This window comes from Thermobia domestica, chromosome 5 (assembly GCF_964235325.1).
Source record: "Thermobia domestica chromosome 5, izTheDome1.hap1.1, whole genome shotgun sequence".
NCBI classification, from domain to species: domain Eukaryota; kingdom Metazoa; phylum Arthropoda; class Insecta; order Zygentoma; family Lepismatidae; genus Thermobia; species Thermobia domestica.
In genome coordinates, this window is record NC_137458.1 from 65,071,805 (window position 1) to 65,096,305 (window position 24,501).

General features: G+C 35.6%; 1 protein-coding gene and 1 pseudogene across 1 annotated transcript; both read right to left on the reverse strand.

The window, feature by feature from the left end:
• Nucleotides 1–285: 285 nt before the first annotated feature.
• On the reverse strand, nt 286–762 carry LOC145685116 (uncharacterized). The gene has a single exon (XM_081757463.1). The coding sequence runs from the start codon at nt 760–762 to the stop codon at nt 286–288; it is 477 nt and encodes a 158-aa protein (XP_081613589.1).
• A 17,010-nt stretch (nt 763–17,772) lies between these two features.
• Nucleotides 17,773–19,324, reverse strand: LOC145685939 (S-adenosylmethionine synthase pseudogene; annotated as a pseudogene).
• Between the last annotated feature and the right edge of the window lie 5,177 nt (nt 19,325–24,501).

Below are 24,501 nucleotides of genomic sequence, written 5' to 3' on the forward strand. Positions count from 1 at the left end.
ACGTCGACTGATCCAATGCCCAGGGAATGCTGGTCCAGCCATCGGCGCACTTCAATGCCGTAGTGGGGTGGTGCTCCATCCTGCTGAAAAAATGCAGGGAAGTTCCCACTCTCATCCAAGATTGACATGAAGATGTCATTTTCCAACATGTCAAGATAACCTTTGGCGTTAAGGTTTCCTTCAATGAAAAAAGGACCAACAATCCTCTTACCCCATATCCCGCACCACACTATGAGTTTTGCTGCACCTTGCTGTTTGCACTCAGACATCCAATGTGGGTTGGTATCACTCCAGTACCTCACATTTTGCCTGTTCACCACTAACATAAAAATTTGCCTCATCTGAAAAAAGGATGGTACTAACGAAATCATGATTACTATGGTACATGTTTAGTGTCCATTCACAAAACTCTGCCCTGCGATCAGGATTGTCTTCTGACAGCTTCTGCAACATTTGTAGCTTGAATGGGTGCCACTTGTTAGTATGCAAGATACGCATGACACTGCTTTGGCTGATACCAATTTCAGCAGAGAGGCGTCGGGTTCCCTTTCTCGGACTCTTGACCATCGCTGCCAGCACCATCGTTGACGTAACTTCATTTGTTGCCGTCTTCGGTCTTCTACATCGAGGTTTGTCAGCCACAGAACCTGTCCTCTTGAATTTCTGAATGAGTTTGTCCACTGTGTCATGGGTTATCTGCGTTCTGTGTGTTTCATTGAACGCACTTGCTACATGATGCGTGATACCACTACCAGCCAACATAATTATGTCAATACGTTATTCCTTCGTAAGTGGCATTATTTCGCTTCTTTCACTTTGGTTCAACTACCTGGAAAATAAAAAAAAATAAACATTAGTCATCTTGTATGGAGACTTACTACCTGGAAAATATGCAAAACATAAAATTAGTCTTCTTGTATGGAGACTTACTACCTGGAAAATAAAAAAATAAACATTAGTCATCTTGTATGGAGAGGAAAATCAAAAATAAACATTAGTCATCTTGTATGGGGACTTATGACTCACCCTGTATTATTTGCAACACTGTATCAAACGTCCTGCTACGGAGATAATAATTGCACCTAATAATTGTGAAAAGTTTCATTGGGAAGATAATAGCTTTGCCAGTTTATGCAAAAGAATGTATTCTCTATGTGCGTTCAGAGCATAAGGAGTTCAAATCTAATAAATAAAATTGTAAAAAAAAAAAAAAAAAAGCTACAAAGTTTCTACTCTACTTAAATATATGTAAAAGTGGACACAGTTTTTTCTACATTATATTATTGGTATATTCTCGATACTAATTCTGACATTTTACATTAAATTTAAGATCTACTTTGATAAATTTTTCCCCTCTTCTCCATACCCACTTTAGAAAGGACTTGAGTAACAAGTACTTGAGTACTTGAGTTATTTCATAATCTTTACCTTTCTGCTTTGTATAGTACAGGTAAGAGTTAAAGTCTTTCTTGTAGTACATATGTTACTAACTTCATTATTTTAAGCTTTTAAATACTAATTTGTACCTTTTATATTTGTACTGATGCGCAGAACATGAAAATACCATATTTTGTTCTGACTTCGAAAACCTAAATACAGGGTGCCCGAAAATTACAATACTCCTCATGAAACAGTCGACGATTCTTCTTCATAATTTCTTTTAATGTCTCAAAAAGTGAATTTCTTATTCTGGTTACATTTTTTTCATTCGTAAGTACAGTACTTAGGGTTCACGGTGTATTAAAACAAAAATGGATTCAGATACTATTCTCTTCTGTTGGTACGTATATGGCATCTTTATTGGAATATCCTTGGTCTGCATTTGGGAGTATGAGTATCACATATCAAAGGAGGATTTATCAATATAAGGAACTAAGCATTTGTGTTTGATATTCCTAACCTCAACTATCAATTCAAGGCAATAATGATTAGAATAAAGATTTCCATACTGTAATATTCGGCAGAGGAATGGTACACTGTTTTTTCCTAATTTTTTTAATTATAAAAGATGTTTATATAGTTTGTACACAAGATTACAAATAAGTAAGCCTCTAAAAAGTTATTAGCTCTATTATTGGACGTCCTGCCCGTTGCAGTTTGCAGGTTTGAGATTTGCTAATAAAAAATTACCCTGCCCGTTGCAGCTGAGTTTAATGAAACTTCTTGCCCACTGCATCTCGGAGGTAGGGTTACTATCTCTTGCCCGTTGCAGCTTGGAGAGAGGTAGGGGCATCTTTTGGCCGCTGCAGCTCAGAGTATGGTTAGTATCTCCTGCTCATTGCAGCTCGGAGATAGATGAAGATACCTCTTACCCATTGCAGCTCATAGGTAGAGTTAGACGAGTCTCTCCAGCCCGTTGCAGCTTGGAAAGACAGGTAGGATATAACTGGTTTAACAATTGATATCTTCTGCCTCGAGGTATCCGTTTCTGTAGCCAATCTTTGGAGGCGGAGCCTATAGAGGGGTTGAAGAAGTCTTGTTCGTATTTCTTCGTGTTCCATCAATGTGATGGCATTCGTCGACTGATTGCTGGTGCTTGTGCTGAAGTTCGTGGTTTTATTTACTACCTAATATGTCATTTAGGGGATATTGCAATTATAACCGTCACCAGGATATATATATATATATATATATATAAGTAATTTTTGTGGACGCTCTGTATATTTTGGAAAGACAGAAACCATTCTTTGATTTATACTTTATTTTTGCGATGCAAATAATTTCTTTCTTCGATGGGAGCTGCTAGTAACCGATTTTTTTTTCCAACGAATTAGAACAATAGAGTCATTCATCGTTCACCAATACCTATATGTGAAACGATTTTTCACGGTGAGAAGATTTTAGTGAGCAACAAAGACCACATTCATTTTCTGAACTATATATATGAAAATCATATTTCTATTACTTGGATACTTCATTGTTTTTCCCCTTATTCATTAATATGCAAACACTATTTTATATGCTTATTTGGAACTAAATTAAGTATTTTCTGTAATCACTTATGCTAATAATTAGTGCGACCTAGCCGGACTATCGCCTAGCAATATTCTTCAGCCAGTTTTATCTAGAACTTCTTACAATCGAGTTATCGTCGTTTTCTTCTACATTGTGGCCAGTGAACGCAAATCCTTTCAACATTTAATTTGCATATCCATACAGGTAGTTTAACCTGATCACGTTTTAAAATGAACTGCCAACATTGACCAGTCGGTCAACCCAGCTCGTACCTGGAGCACCCACCTCAACTCTAGGAGTCTTCTCCGTGCGTCCATACAGCCAACATGTTCGTTTAATTCGCTATAGATTTAAGTAGAGGGGCATACGCCAACTAGCCGCCCATGGATTTACTCAGCGGCTAGCCCCATTTAGTAAAGTTTCGGCTCCTATGACCCAGTGCAAACTAATTCATGATTCCCAGTAACTTTTCGATTTTTATACCGTACAGACAGACATTCATTCCATAGAAACCTCATGTTGAGATTTTGGTGCATTCTCAGCGTAACCGCAAGGAACTTAGGTCGTGGGATTACTTTCAGTGTTACCCCACACTGAATCCCAATGTGCATTATTTAATAGTGTGAGAAAAGTGTTTGTGGTGAACCCCTGAATATAGTATTTCATTCATATCTATCTATCTATCTATCTACATTTATATATATATATATATATATATATATATATATATATATATATATATATATATATATATTTATTTATATTTATATATATACGTGATATAATTTTAAAGGGCTATAACATCCTAAAATGTGAAGTGTAATTTTATGTTTGTGGAAATAGTTAAGGTCTATCAGTGTTTATCACATAGTGATCAGTCCATATCAGTGTGATTGTTTTTTGTTCTCTATAATTACTTTTTACACATGATGCATTTAATAAATAGGCATATAATTGTTTTCTTCAATGTGTTTTCGTTTCATGTGTGAATAGGATTTTTGTGTGTCGTGGTCTGAGTGGTCATCTGAATATCCGTGAGGACTTCGAGACAAGCCATCCGAACCTCTCGGTATTTTGTGTTCATTTCATTACTGAGACCAGAGAGCGATCCGGGAAAAGTTCTATAATCCACTTTGGAAAATGTTCTTTAATGTCTTAACCAGGTAACTTCAAATCTCTTGAAAGTGCTATTTTATGAGACAGCAGGAACAGATCCGGAAAGCGGTTACACAATATTAAGTGTAGAATTAGGATTTAAGAATGTAAAACAGGAAATTCTATAGTACTGGATTAGTTAAAGAGAAAGTGGAAACTAGAAATAAAGACAAAAGAACAATGAAAGTATAACTTAAACAAATGAACAATTGGAAAACGAACAAAACAAGAGAATAGTATGTATCGTGCTGTAGATCTTCGAATAAAGATATAGCAAAGACACTAGTCAAGTGGTTCGTATAATTTAGAACAATGGGGACAATACTAAAGCCTGTGACAAACATCTTGGCATTTCAGCTAAACGAATAAAACATAAGCTCTGACGCGAAGTTGCCAAGTGCTAAGGGATGTTCCTATGGCTACGCAGACGAACTATAGCGCAATCAGGTGGTAGAGGATGGACGTGGATGTGTACAAAATAAACGCGGCAATACCGCTGGCCTCTTATTTGCTAGCAGCATTTAAAGGGAACTGGGAGCGCCGCCTTCAAATGCCAAGATGTTTGTCACGCCGCTTAAAGTTAAAAATTGTAGAGCTACCTCTGCTAGTTTCCAAAAGAAGGTAATAACGAAAATGGAACTTATGTTTAGGACTTAAATCTGTGTCAAAAACATTATGGTTATCTCTTACCATTTTTTGCTCTATATGGGATCAAATTCTGTTATCACTATGTAGAGACAAACCTAGCTTTCATTTTTCTGTTTCCATAGAACAGAAGATCACGTAGAAAATGACCTTCAACCCTTCAAATAATATGCTTTTGTTATCTGCTTATAATATAATGAATTGTAATAGTACACCTACTTCAAACTACAATAATTCTGTAAAATTATCTCAAGTGTATAAAAAATGGTCTGCTCCTATAGATATACACATAGATAAGTTCATCACAAAATGTAGTGTATGGATTTTTTTAAAAAAAAAAAATAAAAGCTGATGCTTGAAAAGGAACGCTTTTCTGATTCTTTTTTATTCAATGTTGATTGACGTCATTTTAATCACGCAAGAGTGATTGGTGACATGTGATGGATATATTAGTAATCACTTCTGATTCAAAATCATCCGGTCGCCGTTAACCTCTTTCCCGTGTTGCTGATTAATAGCGTTTCGCCAATAGCATCGAGTTTCTCTTTTAATTTTTGTCAGTTTTATGTGGCGTAGATCAATGACAAATGTACTATCTTCTGATCTTTTATCATATTTTTGCGTGCATGTGTGATAACTTTTTATTTTTTACAAAAAAAACTAAGGACTATATATATATATATATAGTACATCAGCTTCCATGTAGCATTACAATTATATTCTCTCGCTCTCCAAATCGATTTGATCACCATTGAAGATTTATCTAAAAACCACTTCTTTTTTCACTGTTCATGAACGAAAAAAAATCAGATAGAAAGCTTTCGGGATATTTACTAACAAAGAGTCAATGCCATGATCATTCATTGATTTAGTACCATTGCTATAATGATATATTAAGGACTTTTTTCGAAACAGAAAAATAAAACAGATTTTTTACTTTGATTAATAAACTTACGTTTGTTTATTTTCTCACTCTTTTTTTTATAAAAAAAATATGATACAGCATTTATATGGTCTTCCATGTTAATTAAATTTTGAACTCGCTGTCTTTCTAAAAGTTATCGTTATTATTAAACTTTCTCTGTATTATTAAATGATTGTTATATATATATATATATATATATATATATATATATATATATATATATATATATATATATATCGAGAGAGAGAGTTATATCAGTACAATTACTTTTAAAACTGGATCAATTGTGTTACAGTATATTAGAACATTTTGTTTTATAACTGCACCACATACGCATGTGGCATATAGACACTTCTGTGGAATTTAATTTAATTCCATACCTTTCTGTATGTATTCTGATCAAATGAGAAATGCAAAATACATACTGATGATTTTTAATCTACTATCAAACATTGAACAGAAAGTAAAACTTTTTTAATTTGCTAAATATGTTTGGTTTTTCTTCATTTCACACAACTTTGCTTGATTCTTGTTACTTTTAAAGTGTTGTATCTTTCAGTATAATTATATTTTACAAGTTACCTCTTCATGTGTAAATAATGATCACTTTAAACAATCTACCATTACTGGAAGAATACAGGATGAAAGTTGAGAAGGTTCCATGCTGTGGCATTCCTTGAGAGAAGTTGCATCTATATATACAGAGCGTACAAAAAGTCTCTATACACCTGAATCGTGACAAGTCAAAGTCGCATTCAAAGTCACATGAAATAAAATTTTATGCGAAGGTTTGCAACACTGCTATATTATCGCCTTGCGTGAAGTTCCTTTTTTAGATTCCAGTAGGCAAAGTGACGTTGAAGTGATTGTTGCATCTAGTTAGCGGTCTCTGAAACAATGGTGTTAAGTTTGGAACAACGAATATTCCTGGTTGAACTGTGTTCCGTGAACAAGGTGAGTACAAACAGACAGTCAAAGATAAGTTTGCAGCTAGGTTTCCGGATACACCTGTTCCGAATCGTCACACTGTAAGGGTACTGTTCGATAAATTTAGAGACATTGGAACGGTAATGGAGTATGATCGAAGTGGTAGACCGTCAGTGCTCGATGAAGAAAAAATGCTACACATATCGGATGCAGTGCAACGTAGCCCCCATAAACCCCTTCAAAAACTTGCCCAGGGAGAAGCAATAAGTGTTGGTATGGCACAAAAGCCGGTTCGTAAGAAACTGCGTCCTATCTCGTATAAGGTGAGAGCGGTGCAGCAGTTACTTCCTCCGTACAGTTTAAAACGAGTAGAGTATTGTGAATGGTTTACACGGTTTGTTATGGACAAGTCTGACGATGTTTTGGATATATATATATATATATATATATATATATATATATATATATATATATTACTGATGAGGCCTGGTTCCATTTATCAGGTTACGTCAATGCCCAGAACTCACGTTTGTGGTGTCCAGAAAATCCACATGTCATACATGAAGTTCCTCTGCATGACCAGAAGGTAGGGGTGAATTGTAATATCCAGAAGAAGAATAGTTGGCCCCATTTTTTTTCAGACAAACAATAGATTCAACTCGTTATTGTGAAATTATTCACCACTTCATGGGAGAACTAACGGAAGACGAAATTCGTAATGCTTGGATACAACCAGATGGCGCTACAGCACATACAGCTCGCCAATCCATGAGATTACTGCAAGAGGTTTTTGGAGATCGAATAATTTCAAAGGGATTGTGGCCACCTCGGTCTCCTGACTTGAATCATTCGGATTTTTACTTTTGGGGTTATGCAAAGAATTCTGTTTATAAAGGGAACCTCCACACGCTACAAGAACTCGAAACAGCAATTCGAGATTTTGGTCATAGCATTCCACATTAACAACTTGTGAGAGTATTTGAGAACAAGGAGAAACGTGGGCAAGCATGTTTGGAGGCTCATGGGAGACATTTCCAACATTTGCTGCGAAAATGTGTGTTAAAATGTGTGTGTATATGCTACGCCCTGTACATAGTGCTTTTATGCCATAAAATATAATAAATTTTGAGTAAAATAATTTCCTCGTTGCTTTGAATATGTGACAATTCAGGTGTATAGACACTTTTTGAATGCTCTGTATAAATAAAATTAAACGTTGTAGACTAAAGTCGTCTTTCTATATATAATATATTACATTTTATCGTTAAAAGGTAAAGGAAGGAAGCTTTTTTATTATAATGTTCTTTCTGAAGCTCTAAGAAGACTTTTTTAATTACAGTTATAAAATTTAAATATTTACCGATTTTTTTCTCTCAGGAGCCGCTACTTGTTGTATGCAATACAATCCTCCGCTTTTTCCTTCGGTTTGAGATAAGATTTGTCTTCTTTAATATTGTCTATCAGTTGCAAACCTTCGACTCCTCCCTTGTCTTCCTTCTTCCGTATGTTCTACGATATTAATTATAGGACAATTTATTCTTTAATTACATTCTAACCAGTTTCTTTTCTTCCTTGTAGTTCCAACCACTAGTACTATTTTCTCCCAAAGTTTTCCAAACACTTCCATCATTTTGTTACTGTTTTTATGCGTATTTATACTGGCTTTAACGGCTGAAATAGATTGGTGTGGAAAGTAATGGGAAACTACCACATTGTATTTTTCCTTCTTTTTTCACAAAAGGAAAGAAAACTAAACACGTACGTCTAAAATTATTAATAACAGTGTCATTACTCTATTGAATGTCATTAAGTTAGTTCGTTGTTCATGTATCCTCATCCGCAATAATTTGTTCGCATATACTGTAACTTCCACATTTTCATTAATAACTCAGTTTTCTTAATATATTATCGCTTCTTTGTGCTTTCCTTAACAAAGCAGTGTAGTAATGAATAATTATTTATGATTTTTGCGAAAAAATAAAGCAAAATCAGAAAATTATAAGCAAAAAACTGTGATTGTTATGAAACTTTAGTCTGTCAGATAATTAAGCGAAGAATATCCCGAGGGAAATTCACTCCATACAGTGCACAGGTATTAGGAGCACTCACAAATACGTAAAATTGAAGGTACAGAAAATAATGTATTTTTGAGATGAACATACAATTCACACTTCACGTGAAGTTCCAATATGGGAAACCAATCAATATCTTCAGTTGAAATTACTGAAAAAAAAACAACAGAAAATGGCTATTTAAAATTCCAAGTGTAAACCTGCGCTTGGAGCGATTCTATTTCTAATATCAGAACGCCTTATTTCGTAACATGCCTGCGTGGCCAAGCGGGTTTAGCAATGCTGTTGAAATTCTAGAACCGAAGGGGGGCAGTTCGAGCCTGAGTGCAGAATCTCTTTTTTTTTTTTTTCAATATAGTGAAATGTTTTTTTAAAATATAAATATCTAGTTTGAAGTGCTTAAAAACACAAGACCAGATGAACAATCACTTTTCAAAGCTCATTCACATTTATTCACTATGTTCATCAATTAGGCTATATACGAAGACACTAAAATGTGGAACGTTAACGATCCTTATTAACGTAATACCACATCCGTTATAATGAGAACAGATTTGTGATCTGAATACCAACCTTAAACCATACGTCCAAAATGAAAATTATTCATGTTCTTGATACCTATTGCAACACTCAGTTGTAATATAGAGAGTGAGAGTGCGAAAGAGAGAGATAAAATACTGTATACAGGGTGCGGAAAAATTCCCGGAACGGTCCAATATCTCGCGAAGTATAAATATCACCAAAACAAAAATAACACATGTTAAATAGTTTTAAAGAAGCTATCCAATGATAGAAAACGCAATCACCTATCCCTACCTCCTTGGGGACTACGGGGGATAACTTTAAAATTTTAAATGGGAACCCCTATTTCTTATTTCATATGTGGATTCTCCAGAAAAAGTGATAGTGATTTGATCAAAAATTGAAAACAGTATGTGCGAAGATGAAGTTACATGGAATACAATATCGATAATTGTTTTGCAAAGTAGCTTTATGAAGTAGTTCTTAGTAGTAGGGTTATTTAAGCCATTATTTAAGTTATTATAAGTCATTTTTGTCACCATTTGTATTTTCTTGCAAATTAATAAATATGGATAAATGCATTATTTTATGGAAGTTAAAATGTATGAATTCGTTATGTGGGTAAAAAAATCACATAAAAATTTTACTCTGCGTGGGAATCGAACTCACGACCTTTCATGCCGCAGTCCCGTACGCTAACCGCATGGCCCAGAGCTCGACACTGAGAGGCCTCATTTTCATAAAGATTTGTCGCCTCCATTTTTTATGTGTCGATTCAAGTGCTATCCGTGAAGACACTGTTTTCAATTTTGGGTCAAATCACTGTTACTTATTCTGAAGAATCCAAATGTGCAACAAAATATGGGGATTTCCATTTAAAATTTTAAAGTTACCCCCCGTGTGGGAATGGAGGGTTGCGTTTGGTATCATTGGATAGATTTTTCAAAACTGTTTAACACGTGTTATTTTTGTTTTGCTGATCTGCATATTTCGCGAGATATTGGACCGTTCGGGAACTTTCCCCGCACCCTATATAAGCTTGTATTTTTAATTAAAACAGTTAGTGTAAATCATAATCTGGATTTTTATAAAGTAAATTAACAATCATATAGAAAATGTATACAGTTTAAAATTGAATTAAATTGCAATTCCAGAATCTGTAACATTATACATTTCTTATTTATTTACATCGAATGTTAACTTATTGTATAGTTTATATCATGAGTATCAGCTGATATGTAACACAAAATTATCTATAAATTGAATTTAAATAGGAAATGATATAGTTGCTATAAGAACAAGTTTATGAAAATGAACTGTATAATAATGGTTGTATTTGAAACAGAGTTTGCGCAATGGAGTAAATATTTACACCGCCAGCTTTGCAATACTGTTCGGTTTAAATTGTCAATCTCATCAATTTTACTTATTTAGCTTGAATGTTTATGGAATTTAGTATAGCATTATGAAACATTCAACAACTGATCTAGTAGTGAAACATATTTAATAAGATTACCGCACATTACGGTAGATTCCGAGCTCGCTCCCAGCTTTGCGAGCACTTGATAATATTTTATTATTATATTAGATAAAATATTATGTGGAAGAGCTAAATTAAATTAGAAAATGAAATGAAATATTTAACATCCCACTATTACGCCGTTTAGGAGGGAAGGATCTAGATTGCTGGTCCTCACATAGAGGAGAATTTGGATTAGTAGCCAGTTTGGTTCTTTTCTTTATCAAATCTCAATACACAATTCATATAGTAATGTCGAGCAAGCGATAGCGAGTGAAGGCAGGTTAACCACGTTGATTGCTTTCTTCATCACCACTCAATTGGCAGTGTTCTAGATTCCTGCTATTTTAGGCTAAGGGAGAAGATAATTAAAGTAAGAAAAATGATATAAGAATTGGTGGTATGAGAAAGTGGAAGGAAAAGGAAATGCTTTGAGAAAAGTCACAGACATAATGTTGTCCACCACAAGCTTACTTGGACGGAATAAAACCAGAGACCGCATGCACCAAAGGTAAGCGCTCTACCAGTGAACCATCGCGCCCCATAAATTAAATAAGAAAGATAAGTAGTAGGCATTTTATAATTGAATATTGTATGTAAGAAACTTATTGTTCATAAAGATTCTTTTTCTTCAAGCTTTTGTAATTGATGTTGCAAATTGTCCGATGCTTTGCAATGCGGGTCAAAGGAATAAATGCATTTTTTCGGGATAGTATCGTCTGCCCCTTGCTGCTATTGGTGGTATAAAAGTAGTGTTGAGTTGATTTTTAGTTTCTTGTTCCTTTTGTTATGTGAATATAGACTAGACCAAAATTTTTTACTGGTATCCATTTCAGGATCACTCGGTAGCATGTTTTTAGTGGAGGAATGTTACGTGAATATAGATTACACCAAGTCACAAATATTTTGACAAAGATATACATTTTTATTACACAAATAGTTTCTGCTTTTTCTTTTACTGCAAATGTTTGTTTCTAATAGTGATTTTTATTCTTATTGTATCCGTGAATACACATTCAAGACTTTTTTTTTAAAAAAAAATAAGTTGTTTAATAAGGCACTGAAAAGTGTTGGATTTTGTAACACTCTAACACTTAAAAACATAATACTGAGTGATCCTGAAATGGACACCAATAATTAATTTTGGTCTAGTCTATATTCACGTAACACTTTCAACAGCGAGGCTATATGAAACGTGGGCTTACTAATTAACGTGGAATAAAAATAAAAAGGTCTAGTGGCTAGCGCGAGTGTTTTTGGTTCTTGTAGTCTCGGGTTCGATTCCCGGTAATGGTCGATTCAGGTTAAATTTTCAGGGGAGTTTATGGGAAAAACGTTAAAAAATATAATTGCAAAAGTCTGATGCCAGTGTTTTGTAAGCTATTGACAAAATAATAGAAAGACAGGAAAGAAATTCTCTTGAGAACTGAAAGTGAACAATGTTTTCGCATTTATGCTTAATTTGCTACTAGCGTGACACATTAAATTGAATATAATATAAATATTAGACACAAAATTCGCTACTTCACGGTTGATAACATGGTAAATGCTAGGTATTGTTAAACATTAAACGTATCACCTCAATTTTATATCAATAAATAACTTAAATAAATAAATAACATGACAGAACAATACTATTAACCTATATTTGCATAGTATATAAATTAAAAACACGTTGTTTATCATAACGAAAAATGGCTGAACCGTTTGAAATGAATTTTATTAACATAGTTAACACCTACCTCGGACTGGGTTGTTGTCACGCCATTTTTATTGAAATGCGTATCCAAACAGAAGAGAGGGGGTTAAAATGTATGCCAAAAATAGAATCTCTCACGTTTGTAAGATGAAATATGATACATAAATTCCTTATTTAAAACGAGTGTGCACGTGTCCGACCGTGTTTAGAAATTTCGGTACTAAATGGAGAAAAGGGGCAATTTGTATCGTTTTTGCTCAATATTTAAGAATGATGACATCGAGATTGTGTCTTGTCTTCACAGCAAAACGGATGAAGCACTTGAAATTATCTTTTAAATATACGGCATTTAGCATTTGGTCCAGTCGGATTCATTAACACATATGTCGTAAGAGGAACAGATGGATATTTAAAATATGTGAGCCCATCTTCCGTTGTCCTTAAAAATCCACTTTTGAGGGGGAAATGGGGCAAGTTCCAAATAAGGCGGTCAATATGTAAAAGTGACGTTGTGTTTGTCTGTCCGATCATCACGGAAAATCAAATCAGCCGTTTCAAATAAATATTTGAATACATTTAGTACTTGGAAGAAAATGGTTAGCTGACGTTCACTAGAAACTTGACAAAACTTCGATACAAATTAGAGGATAGTCAGCTATGCCTAAATCTAATATTGTAGGTGGAAGTGAAAACGACGAACGAAGTAACAGCGGATTAAAATTTAGCATTAGAAGTCATTGAAAAACAGAATGTGATGCGCGAAAACGAGAAGAAAAAAAGAAAAGGAAAAACGTAACGTTGCCGACGACAACACATTGGATGGTGCTTATCAAAAGACCCATAAACGTTATTCATTAGCTCATTCTTCACGGTTTGGATTGCAAGAAATAAAACTATTTCTTCGTGCTAATACGCCTCTCCAAACGAAATGTTATATTTCTGCAAAATTTGTTTTTCTCACATGTCTGGATAATTTTTTAAAAAATTCTATTGTGCTGAAGAAAACAAAACCACATGACAAGCTGTATTTGATCTGAAGACCCCATGATCTTTACTACATGTTGTTATTCATTACATCAGCGAGACGTTGTTTGCAATGACACTGATACATTGAGTGGTTTGTTCGAGAAAGTTGCTTGTCTCGATTTTGTTTACTCTTTAGGTTTTTCTTAGAATACATGAAAAAGAAATACATCTTTCGCTTAGATATCCAGGAATCCTGTTTTAACTGATCAGAAAACAGCAATCTACTGGTGAAATGATATGGGGTAATGTGTAGCATTTTGTTTTCACGCCATCGATAGCAGCGAGGGGCACATGCATTACATAAAAAGGGAGTGTGTTGTTATGAACTACTAATATCTTTTTCAAAAAAATCTACGTGTTACTTCGTAGCTCAGGGGATAAGTGAGAGATTACAATACACAAGTTCGCATGATCGAGTCTTGTCCACTGCTATTATGTTTTTTTTTCATTTTCATTGTTTAACGGTGAAAGTGACGTAGATACATTTTCATTGGCATCCAAAAAAGAATGGAAGGGAATACGTAGCCCTGAAGAGGGCTGTTTATATATAAGTGTCTAATAGGAGGTCCAATGACCTTCTACATCGATGACTGCCTGGAGCCTTCTGGGCATGCTTTCGGTAAGTCTGCGGAGAAAGCGTTCACTATGGGAGACTTCCTCCCAGCTGTTTTCAACGATTTCCCATAGTTGATTTTTTGTGGATGGAGGCGGGTTAGGCCAGTTCTCCTTTATCACCCTTTTGACCTCTGCCCAATTATATTAATATCGGCTCTACGCGGTGGCCAATCTAGGAGCTCTAAATCAGCCTGCTGCGAGAGCCAATTCTGAACTAATTGACACATATGAACCGGAGACCTGTCGTGCTGAAACTGGATTACTCCATCGGGGTAGATAAAACGCACAGATGGCAACATAACATCCCGAAGGATATGTAAATATTGCTCACCTGTAAGACGCCCCTCTACCCTATGGAGTACTCCAAGACACTGTGATGTCATGAAACCCCAAGCAGATACAGATACGCGTCCACAGTGACGTTTGTGGAAAACGTATCTGGGATCATGCCTGGAGCCTCTCGGACGATACACGACTACTGGGCCATTATTTGTGGAAGAAAATGTGCATTCGTCTGTGAAGACAACATTTCTCCAATCACGGTTCACATTTTCTTCCGCAAATTGAAGCCGTCGTCTTATATGCTCTTCCGAGAGGAATTCTTTCACCGCAGCACGACGGGCGTGAAGATTAGCTTCCCTAAGACGCCGTACAGCAGTATCTCGAGAGCCTGGAAAAGCTGATGCGTGCCGAAGTTGTCTGGCGGTCATGTTGGGATTAAGTCGCGCAGCAGCAACAACTGCGCATCCTGCTCAGGTGTCGTCACACGACGCCTACCACTACCTCGGCGCCGCATAGTTTCTCCAGTCTCTCGAAAACGCTTTATCCACTTCTGTGCTGTTCTTGGTAAAACTCCACATCTTTCAGCGGCTTGTGAAGCGCAATAGCCTTCTTGCACTAAAGCAAGAACACGCTCTTTTCTATTCTCAACCATTTCTGACTTCTACCCTTTTCACGAGTTGCACGTTGAATGAGGACCCCTTTTAGTTGAAGCTATTAAACAACATGCGCAGTTGGTTACTCCAAGAGCTAGTAAGATAGTAGTTCTTATTTGCTATTAGGCAGAAAACACGTTATTTCGATATATGTTGTTTGACTATAAGGGAGCACTTCAAAACTGATTACTGAGTGATAAGATCTGTGGTATTCTGTTCAACTTTCCTTTAGGCAATTTTAAACGTAATAGACAATATTTGTCTGACCTTGTCAGTGCCTGAGGCAGAAGACAAAATCAATGAAAATGTTTTCAACATAACATTTTCGATTTATGTTTATCTCCTATCCGTTTTTGTTACGATTGCCTCCTTTAGAAATATCAGCTCTCTTTTTTTTTTGGCCCGGATAAGGAAATGCTATTGCGGTTTTCCAACGTTCAATATTTTTGGCAAAATTAACACTTTCAAATAAAGCTAAACAAGCATATGTTTCACAGACAAAACAATATGTAAAGTTCTACTTTCCAGTTAGGCAACATTCCTTCAAAAAATTGCAACTATAGTTTGCATCTCAAGTAATAGGGTAAATGTGCCAGTAGTCGACCATTTAAGGAGATTTTCAACTTTGTTAAAGTATAAAAAATCATTTTTTACTAATAACTTTTACTGCATATGTCATTAGAAAGAACAGTGTTTAAATTTTACGTTTGTGTAGCTCGCATAGGAAATCTTTTATAAATAATTACACAGGAAAAAGAAAATACCAGAAACCCTAAAAAAAAAAAAAACAGTAGTCGGCCTATGAAAACCAAAGGTCAGCCATTACTTTAACCAGTACTCAGCCACACTATAGAATTGACTTTTTTAATGGAATTTTAGAGATCAATTCCTCAGTAGCAAATTAAGGGACAAATATATTGCAAAGAAAAACTACGTGGAAAACAGGCCCGCAACTAGAGGGAGCTAGGGGGCCTGGCCCTCCTAAACTTTTCGTGGCCCCTCCAGACCTCAACACAAAAAACACAATTTAGATATGTGTAAGAGATTTTAATGACTTGCCCCCCTAACATATCTATGCCCCCCCAAACCTCTGTGGCTAGAAGCAGGCCTGGTGGAAAATATCTTGCGATACAGGAAAAAAGACTTCTTGTATGATATTTACCATAAACTAAGAAAAATGTGCCTCGGCCTAGACTAGCCTATTTAAAACTAATATATAGGCCTATTTATATTTACATTTATATTTACATTGATATTTATATTTAGCTATGACATTAACCCTTTAATATGAAGTTCATTAAGCACATTCAGGATACATAAGCACTTGTTTAGCAGGTTCCTCGTACGATAATTCACTGAGGCACGTGCATTTTAAGTGGTACCAGTGATCACAAAAGTGACACCCAATATATTTAAGTGTATCGTTCTCAATATCACTTATGAATTCTTCTTCAGGCCTTAGACGGCATTTCAACAACTTCTTGTGTCTTGTCTTTTTAACTACTAGTGCTACTTGGCTTGACAGTCCTTTTCTTTTTGTTTGACTTAAAATTTTTCCTTTCTTTTGTATTCTCTCCCTTTTTCATTTTAGACGTTCCTCTTCTAGTTTTCTTTTCTTTTCATTCTTTACCATCTGATAATTTCTCCATGCTTGGGAGGATACTGCACTTTTAACTTTTTCTCTGGGCACATGTTTGGTAGTTTTGTTTTTGATTGGAGCTAGCCAGAAAAGATGCTAATCAAAGCCAGACGATATGGAAGTATTTTACGAAGGTTTTCTTTGAATTTCTTCTGAGATCATATGGAGTTATTTCTGACTCTACTGACTGTAGAAACAGAAGCAGACCTTTCACCTTGCGTCGCTTCAGTACAAGATGCCATAACGGATATGTTGTTTTCCTGGTTTGAGTCAGACCTAACGTCTATTTCTGATATCGAAGATATATTTGTAGGCTCTAGACGGCCAATTGCTAAAATTTGGTATGTTCCAGGACTAAGATATCGAACATTTCACTAGCAAGTATCTACTGATAGCAGATCGATCCTCTTCGGACAGAACAATAGCCTTATATTTGTTCATTAGTGTAGAATAAGAAGACTCTTTGGATAGAGTATCCTCAACGCACCTGATTACAAAAACATCTGACACTGAGTCTATTGCAGTAGATGTCTTTGGACTGGTTGAAAGAAACGCTAAATCACGCGTTCTTAAACTGTTAGACATATTTTCCTCACGCTCACAGTGAGTTAGAATGTAAATATTTATGATTATTCTGTATTAGCACAAATCATCGCTGCAGAATCTGTTTATGAATACTGTCAAAGTGTACCACCTATACACTAACTGGTGGTAATAAAACACCATGATACACCAACATTTTAACAAGCAGCTTAGTTTATGGAATATCACCACTGGCGTTTTTACGATACCAGTATGTAAACCAAGTTAACCCACGGTAAACTTGCTCATTTTAAGGTTTTTCTATTCACCTTCGTTATCGACTTTTAATTTCACATAATACTGGGCCCCAAAAAAAACAATTGTAGACTTTACATAATATAGTACGAAATAGTACACAAGAAATTGTCACCTCAATAATCCATTTGTTTAATAATCCATTCGTGCTCAGTAATTACATTTCTTTAATTCTCTAGCTGCCAATGAATGGCATTATCAAGTTTCCCAAAATTAAAAAAAATAATAATTTTTTGTACACTATAAAACAGCAACTTCGTTACAATAAATTGATGTAAAACATTCATCAGAGGAGAGCAAATAATGCAGACGAGTTTTCAGTGTTGAATGGAAAAGTACATTCTGTCATTAAATAAAATTATTAATCAAGACTCCTTATTTACGAAAAACAAAAACTTTACAATATACGTCATTTGGTTAACTCCACAACCACTGAAAACTCCACTGCGTGCACTGTCTTGATAAGTCGGAGTGTTTTCGGAAATGCTCTTTTCCAATAGATTTTTCGTAAACACAACACAAATGTGTGATCATTGGAGAATTCTAGCGGGAAAGCGCCTTTTCCACACACATTTGCAGCAAAGATGAGAGAAGTTGATAAATTAGTTAATACCAAGCCTGAGCACCATACTGTTTATGGGAATGTTATGGGGGGTAACACACCATACATTTGTTTTCACATCGATTCATCAATAATCTCCATCTTATACTGTGACCAATCAAAAGAGTGCTTTATCTCCTCTGAAAATATTCAAGACTCCCGTACTGGTCCCACCAGGCCAGGAGGCTTACAGTACAACAATACGTTATGGTTCAGAATAAAGAGAGACTTCATTCACGCTTCAGCATCTCATTCATACAATTCTTATATACAATCATGCATATGCATTCATTCACACATAAAAAGAAGAATGAACGAAAAAAGTCTAAATAAATTCAATGATAATCAATGCACTAGATTCTTCGGTTGTTCCCATGTAAAGATGTCCCTGCCAAAATGTCCGTAAGTGCTTGTCTTCTGATAAATAGAGTTTCTAAGGTCCAATTCCTTGACTATCTTTCCAGGGCGAAGGTCAAAATTCTTCCGTACAATATCTAGGAGCTCTTTCTGAATTTTCTTCGATGTCCCGTAGTCAAATACAGTAATAGATAAAGGTTCAGCGACTCCAATTGCGTAAGATACCTGCACCAAGCACCGCTTGCAAAGTCCAGCTTTCACCAACGACTTGGCAACCCATCGAGCAGCATACGCAGCGGAACGATCAACTTTTGTGAAATCCTTTCCAGAGAATGCACCTCCTCCGTGAGCACCCCAGCCTCCGTAGGTGTCAACAATGATCTTGCGTCCTGTCAATCCTGCATCACCCTGTGGACCTCCTACGATGAATGGTCCACATGGGTTAATATGGAATTTTGTCCTTTCGTCCAAATATCGTGAAGGGATCACATACTTGATCACTTTCTCCATTACTTCGCGTCGTAAGTCGTCCAAAGATATTTTCTCAGAATGTTGAACAGAAACTACTACTGTGTGAACTCTGATAGGGATGCAAGCTCCTTGACTAAAGCAGTATTCGATTGTGATCTGGGTTTTTGAATCTGGACGCGCCCACCATAGCTCACCGCTTCTTCGAAGATCGGCAAGTCTCTGATTTATTCTATGTGCAAGATCAACTGTCAATGTCATGCATTCTTCCGTTTCATCAGTTGCATAACCGAACATGAGACCCTGGTCACCAGCACCAACATCATCCTCGTTCCTATTCAGGTGCACCCCAGCTGCTATGTTTGGTGACTGCTGATCCAATGCCAACAATACATTGCAGATCTTGTAATCAAATCTCTTCGAAGAATCGTCAGGCAACTCTAGGAACAGAACAGATAAGAACAGATAATAATAATAATAATAATAATAATAATAATAATAATAATAATAATAATAATAATAATAATAATAATAATAATAATAATAATAATAATAATAATAATAGTTGAAGAGCAATTGCAGCTTTGGAATTAAAAACGTGCAGAAACGCGACATTGTGCGGAGTAATTTAAAAAAATAAATCAATTAGATATTGATAACCCTTACTTCCTCATAGCTACCTTAGATTAAAAGACTAAGCTATGATCAGGGTCAAGGGCGTCGATCCTGCTAGGGCCGGGGGGCCCGGGCCCCCAAAGCTTATGTGGTTCCTATTGTATTTATGAATATACAATATTTGGCATAATTTGAATGCAATTTGTCTTAAAATCCTAACCTTCCGCATCCGAATGACCCCCAAATTTATAGGGAAATCGGCGCCCTTGATTAGGGTAAAATAAATACTCATTACCTCTCCTTTTTAAATTTTAGAGAAATAATTCAGACCAGCCATAAATCCTTAACCTTTTTTCCCTCAGTTCTAGAAAAATACAAGAATTGAAATGGTTACAATACCAGACTGATATTAAAGTACGGGACAAAAATAAACGACCAACATCGTCATAAGTTTTAATGGCATTTTCGATCGTTTAATTTTGTCCCGTACTTTATAACTGTATTATACTTGTATGATGCAATTAATGACATCATAACAGTTACTTTTTCATTAAATCGTTAGAAAAGTCTTCTACGTATTAGTTAAGTGTCTTAGTTGTATGTCATGTGTCATTTAAATTGAATGAATGATAAGTGGATGACTACTGGAGTATATGTATCCAGTAGTCGTTCGTTGAAAGTAATGGGGGGCTGACCATTGGAAATTGAAGTGAAGAGTCATTTCCAGTAGTCAGCCCTAATGACTGACTACCGGAAAACGTTATCAAAAATGCAACTTGTAGTCAACCCCCCTTATTTCTACGCAATATCTTGTTTTGTATCATAAACCACGAATTTTTAATAAGCTACGATACATTCATGCATAGAAGAAAGCAATAACTCGTACTATTTTACAATAATATAATTTTAACTTAACTTCGAAGTAAAGCTTCTTCCTTATTTTTTTTTATTAACAAAATGCGCACTTTGCTCACTTGCATCAGCAGACCTCAAATGATAATTTTTCTTTTCTGCCACGAGGAGTCACACCAGGCCAGAACAAATGAGGTGGAATACTGGAGCTCTGATTTAAGTTGTAGTTGATTATTTGTTTGATAACAAGCTACTGTATGTTTATTTAATATGCTTTTTACTGAAAAATGGCTGACTACTGGAGACGGCTGACTTTAGGAACACTTACCCTCCTAACTAACTAACTAATTATATGGCCTATGGAACCCGGAGGTTCAATGCCGCATTCACAAAAGCTCTCCTATCCTTATCTAACTAGACTTCTATCCTTAGCTAACTGGATCCAGTTTCTATTTGTATTCCTATTTCTGCGAGATCCATCTTAATATTGTCCTCCCATCTGCGCCTAGGTCTTCCTAATTATAAGCTCAAGTAATATGTAACATAATAATAATAAAAATATTATAATAATAATAATAATAATAATAATAATAATAATAATAATAATAATAATAATAATAATAAAAATAATATCTTAGTATCAAACTTTAAGCGATTTTTATATGATGCATATATTCATGAAAATAGTCACTACTTGTTATGTACTCATTTGATGTTCCCCTAGGGTTACTAGGAATTGAAATCAGGATCTCTGACTGTGCAGTCCAGTATGCTAACTGTATGACCACAGAGCACGGATCTGACAAAAAACATATTCATAACGTTTTGCTACCCCTCCTTTTCCCGTATCGATTAAAGTACCAAATTTCACAAAATGAAATCCCCACGTTAAGCGGGTTTGCATATACAGGCTCCTAACTATGAAAATATTTACGCTCAGTCCAACCTCAATCATTTCACTGATTCAACCTGTTTTACGTATGTTATTAGGACATAATATCGATTGTGATTTATTCTAAAAACACTTTTATACATTGCAAGAGCTGTAACGTCCAAATATTTACTGAGAACTCATAGTCGTATCGGAATAAACAAAAGCGAGTATGGAACGATAAACTGCTTTCACAAAAGGAAAAAGAATATGTGCAGAAGGCCTGCAAAACGGTCGAGTGGTTTGGGTCGATACACTATCAATCACATGTTTGTGAGTTCAAACAATGTAGCAAGTTGTTTCTTTTTTAAGTGTCTTCCTATTTTCTCCCGGGGGCTGAAAATATTTCTTTGAGTAACTCATTGAAAACTTCTTTTGTTTCAAATTCGATTAGAACGGAACGTTATATGAATTGCGAATCTTAAATCCATAGCTAAAAAAATGAAGTATACTCACTACTCCATTATCCTCTGATTTGTAACGAAAAACTATTTATAAACAGTGGTGACTTCAGAAAATTATTCTCGGGGGAATTTCAATATGCGGGTGGAGGGCAAACATTGGTAGTCCTACATTGAGCACGATCGAATATATGGTTCTGAAGGCGGAAATTTCTTAGCTTGAGAGGGGTCTCAAATTCTCCCTCAGATCACGTCCTGAAAGCATCATTGCTTAAAAGCTTTTCGTAACAAATATAATATTACTCTTGTTTCTCGTTCTACATTTAGAATTGGTAAAATCATAACTTATAGAGGATTATAATAAAAGCATAAAAATTACAATACTGATCATGTATAAATTATCCTGTAAGTTACCAACTTTGGGTCAGATTAAAACTCAAATATTTGTTTTCGGATTGCACTTAGAAGTAAGTCCTCTCTATATAATTCTGATTGGAAAGCCATGTTTAACACTAATTAATTAATCAATATTTATACGAATATTTTTTTTATTTTGCTATTTTTTCTATTCAATATTATATACACTTCATTTCCAAAATCAAAATCTCGAAAATGTATATTGTACGAGTGCAGACTCGCAAATAAATGAGTCTCTATTCGAAATTCTATTTAATCGAATCCGACAGAAACACAGACAGAAATATCGAGAACAGGTGACAAAAAAGAGAGAGAAATCCGTTGTACCCGGCGGGGACTCGAAGTAAGCTCGAACGGTTCTTTATAAGCCGAATGCCTTAGACCACTCGGCTATGGTAACAACTAGTGATTGTAGCAAAGGCTTCGAGTAGTAGTTTTTATTACAGAATAACATTTTCTATGGCCTAAAATTTAAACCTAATTTACTTTGATATAATATACTTATTAATTTGTTTCATGAACGTTTTCGTTACTTTGATGAATGATGTATGTTGTTGATATAGATTCTATTACACATTCTTTCGTAAATATTATAGAAAGTATCAGGGTTATTTATGATCTTTCATGGAAATTGACTGGCGCATGCGCAGTACACAGACAGTTCAATTGGAAGGCGAGGAATGAAACGCTTACACACTGTTACAATGTTTCCCTCGCAAGCAGTAGTTCCCAACCGAGGGACGGCGGGACGCACTTCCTCCTCCTGGGGTGGCGTGAAGGATTTACGAAGTCCCTTCGTTGTCTTATATTTCTTGAATGATTATACACAATATCCAGTCACATCTTCTACACATTTGGAAGTGATAAATCGTAGTATAAATAAACCGTCCTCAACATACAGTGATTGTTGCTTTTCTAAGATTATAAACTGAAACACTATTTATTTCAATAGAATATAAAAGTTTCAATGGGAGGGGTTACAACCCTCCCCAACCCCCTGGGTCTTCGATGTCACCGCCTAAACTGTAACTTTCAAGTTAGAATCGAAAATGGAGACATGTGACCTACTAAATATATTTTTGTTAATTATACATTTTCATAAATAAAATATCCACAATTACAATGACAGTAAATGCTAAGTAATTATTGTAAATCTTTGTACTTTCATTTTCCCTCTTTCTTCTCAACTGAGCTTGAAAAATGTAAAAATGGGAGGTTAAGAACTTCAAATATTACGTATATTTTAGCGTATTACGAAATTATATTTAATAGAATCCGGTAGGATCACAAACAGAAACGTCAAGAAGAGGTAAAATCAAATTGTACTGTGGTGGGATTCGAACTACTCTTGAATGATGTTTCAGAATCTCTAACCGAATGCCTTAGTCCACTTTTTTTTTTTTTTTATTACTTAATTTTACTTGCTTTACTTGACTCTTTTCCAATAACCTAGAACGACAGGGACACGAACACAGAAACATCGAGGACAGTTAAAATCACAAAGGCTCTCCCACCGGGAAGCGAACCCGGGACCCCGTACACCACAGGCGCACGTGCTAGCCACTAGACCAGCGGGGAGGGCTCCACTCGGCTAATGTGACAAGTTGAAAATATAGTAAGCGTGTTTCATGTTCAATCTTTTGTTACAGTATGAAATTTATTTTGTATTCTCTGAAGTTTAAGCCTATTTTGGCCTGATTAATAGTCTATTGAAATTGTTTTATGTTTACGGTATTCTTTACTTTGACGAATGATGTTAATATAGGTTCTATTACGTATTCGTTCATAAACATTACAGCAATTGTCAGGATTATTTATGATATTTCATGAAAATTGACTGGTGCATGCGCAGTAGAAACAGAAAGATGCACTTTACCGACATTTGTCATACACGCCAGAACGCAAATTTCTAACAGGTTCTCAAAATGCCTCGCTCTAAAGGCTGTGGAGAACTGTCTGTTGCTCTGAGAGGAGAAATCATAGGCCGAGCAAAAATGGGACAAACTGTGCCTCAGATTGCTAGAGATCTGGGATGTGACAAGAAAACGGTCAAGAAATGGGTTCAGCGACATGAAGAAGGTGGTGAATGGTTCAGGTCTCGGTCAAGAAGTGGAAGGCCAAAAGTGACAACTTCAGCTCAAGATCAAGCTTTAGTTACAGAAGTAATCAACAGACCTCTATGCCACACTTCAATCCTCTTGGACAAAGCCAGAGAATATAATTGTTCTCACGAAACAATAAGAAGAAGATTATTGGGGCTGCCAAGTGAACTTTGTGGTGGACAAACATCATGTGCGTGGGTTTTCTCGGGGTTCCACTATTTCATTCATTTCCCATCATCACTGTCTCCTTTAGCCTAACCGGTATATTCGTGGGACGTAAAACAGA

Bases quoted from the DNA above. Each gene is read 5' to 3' on its own strand.
- LOC145685116 (XM_081757463.1), bottom strand. From the start codon at position 762: ATGTTGGCTGGTAGTGGTATCACGCATCATGTAGCAAGTGCGTTCAAT.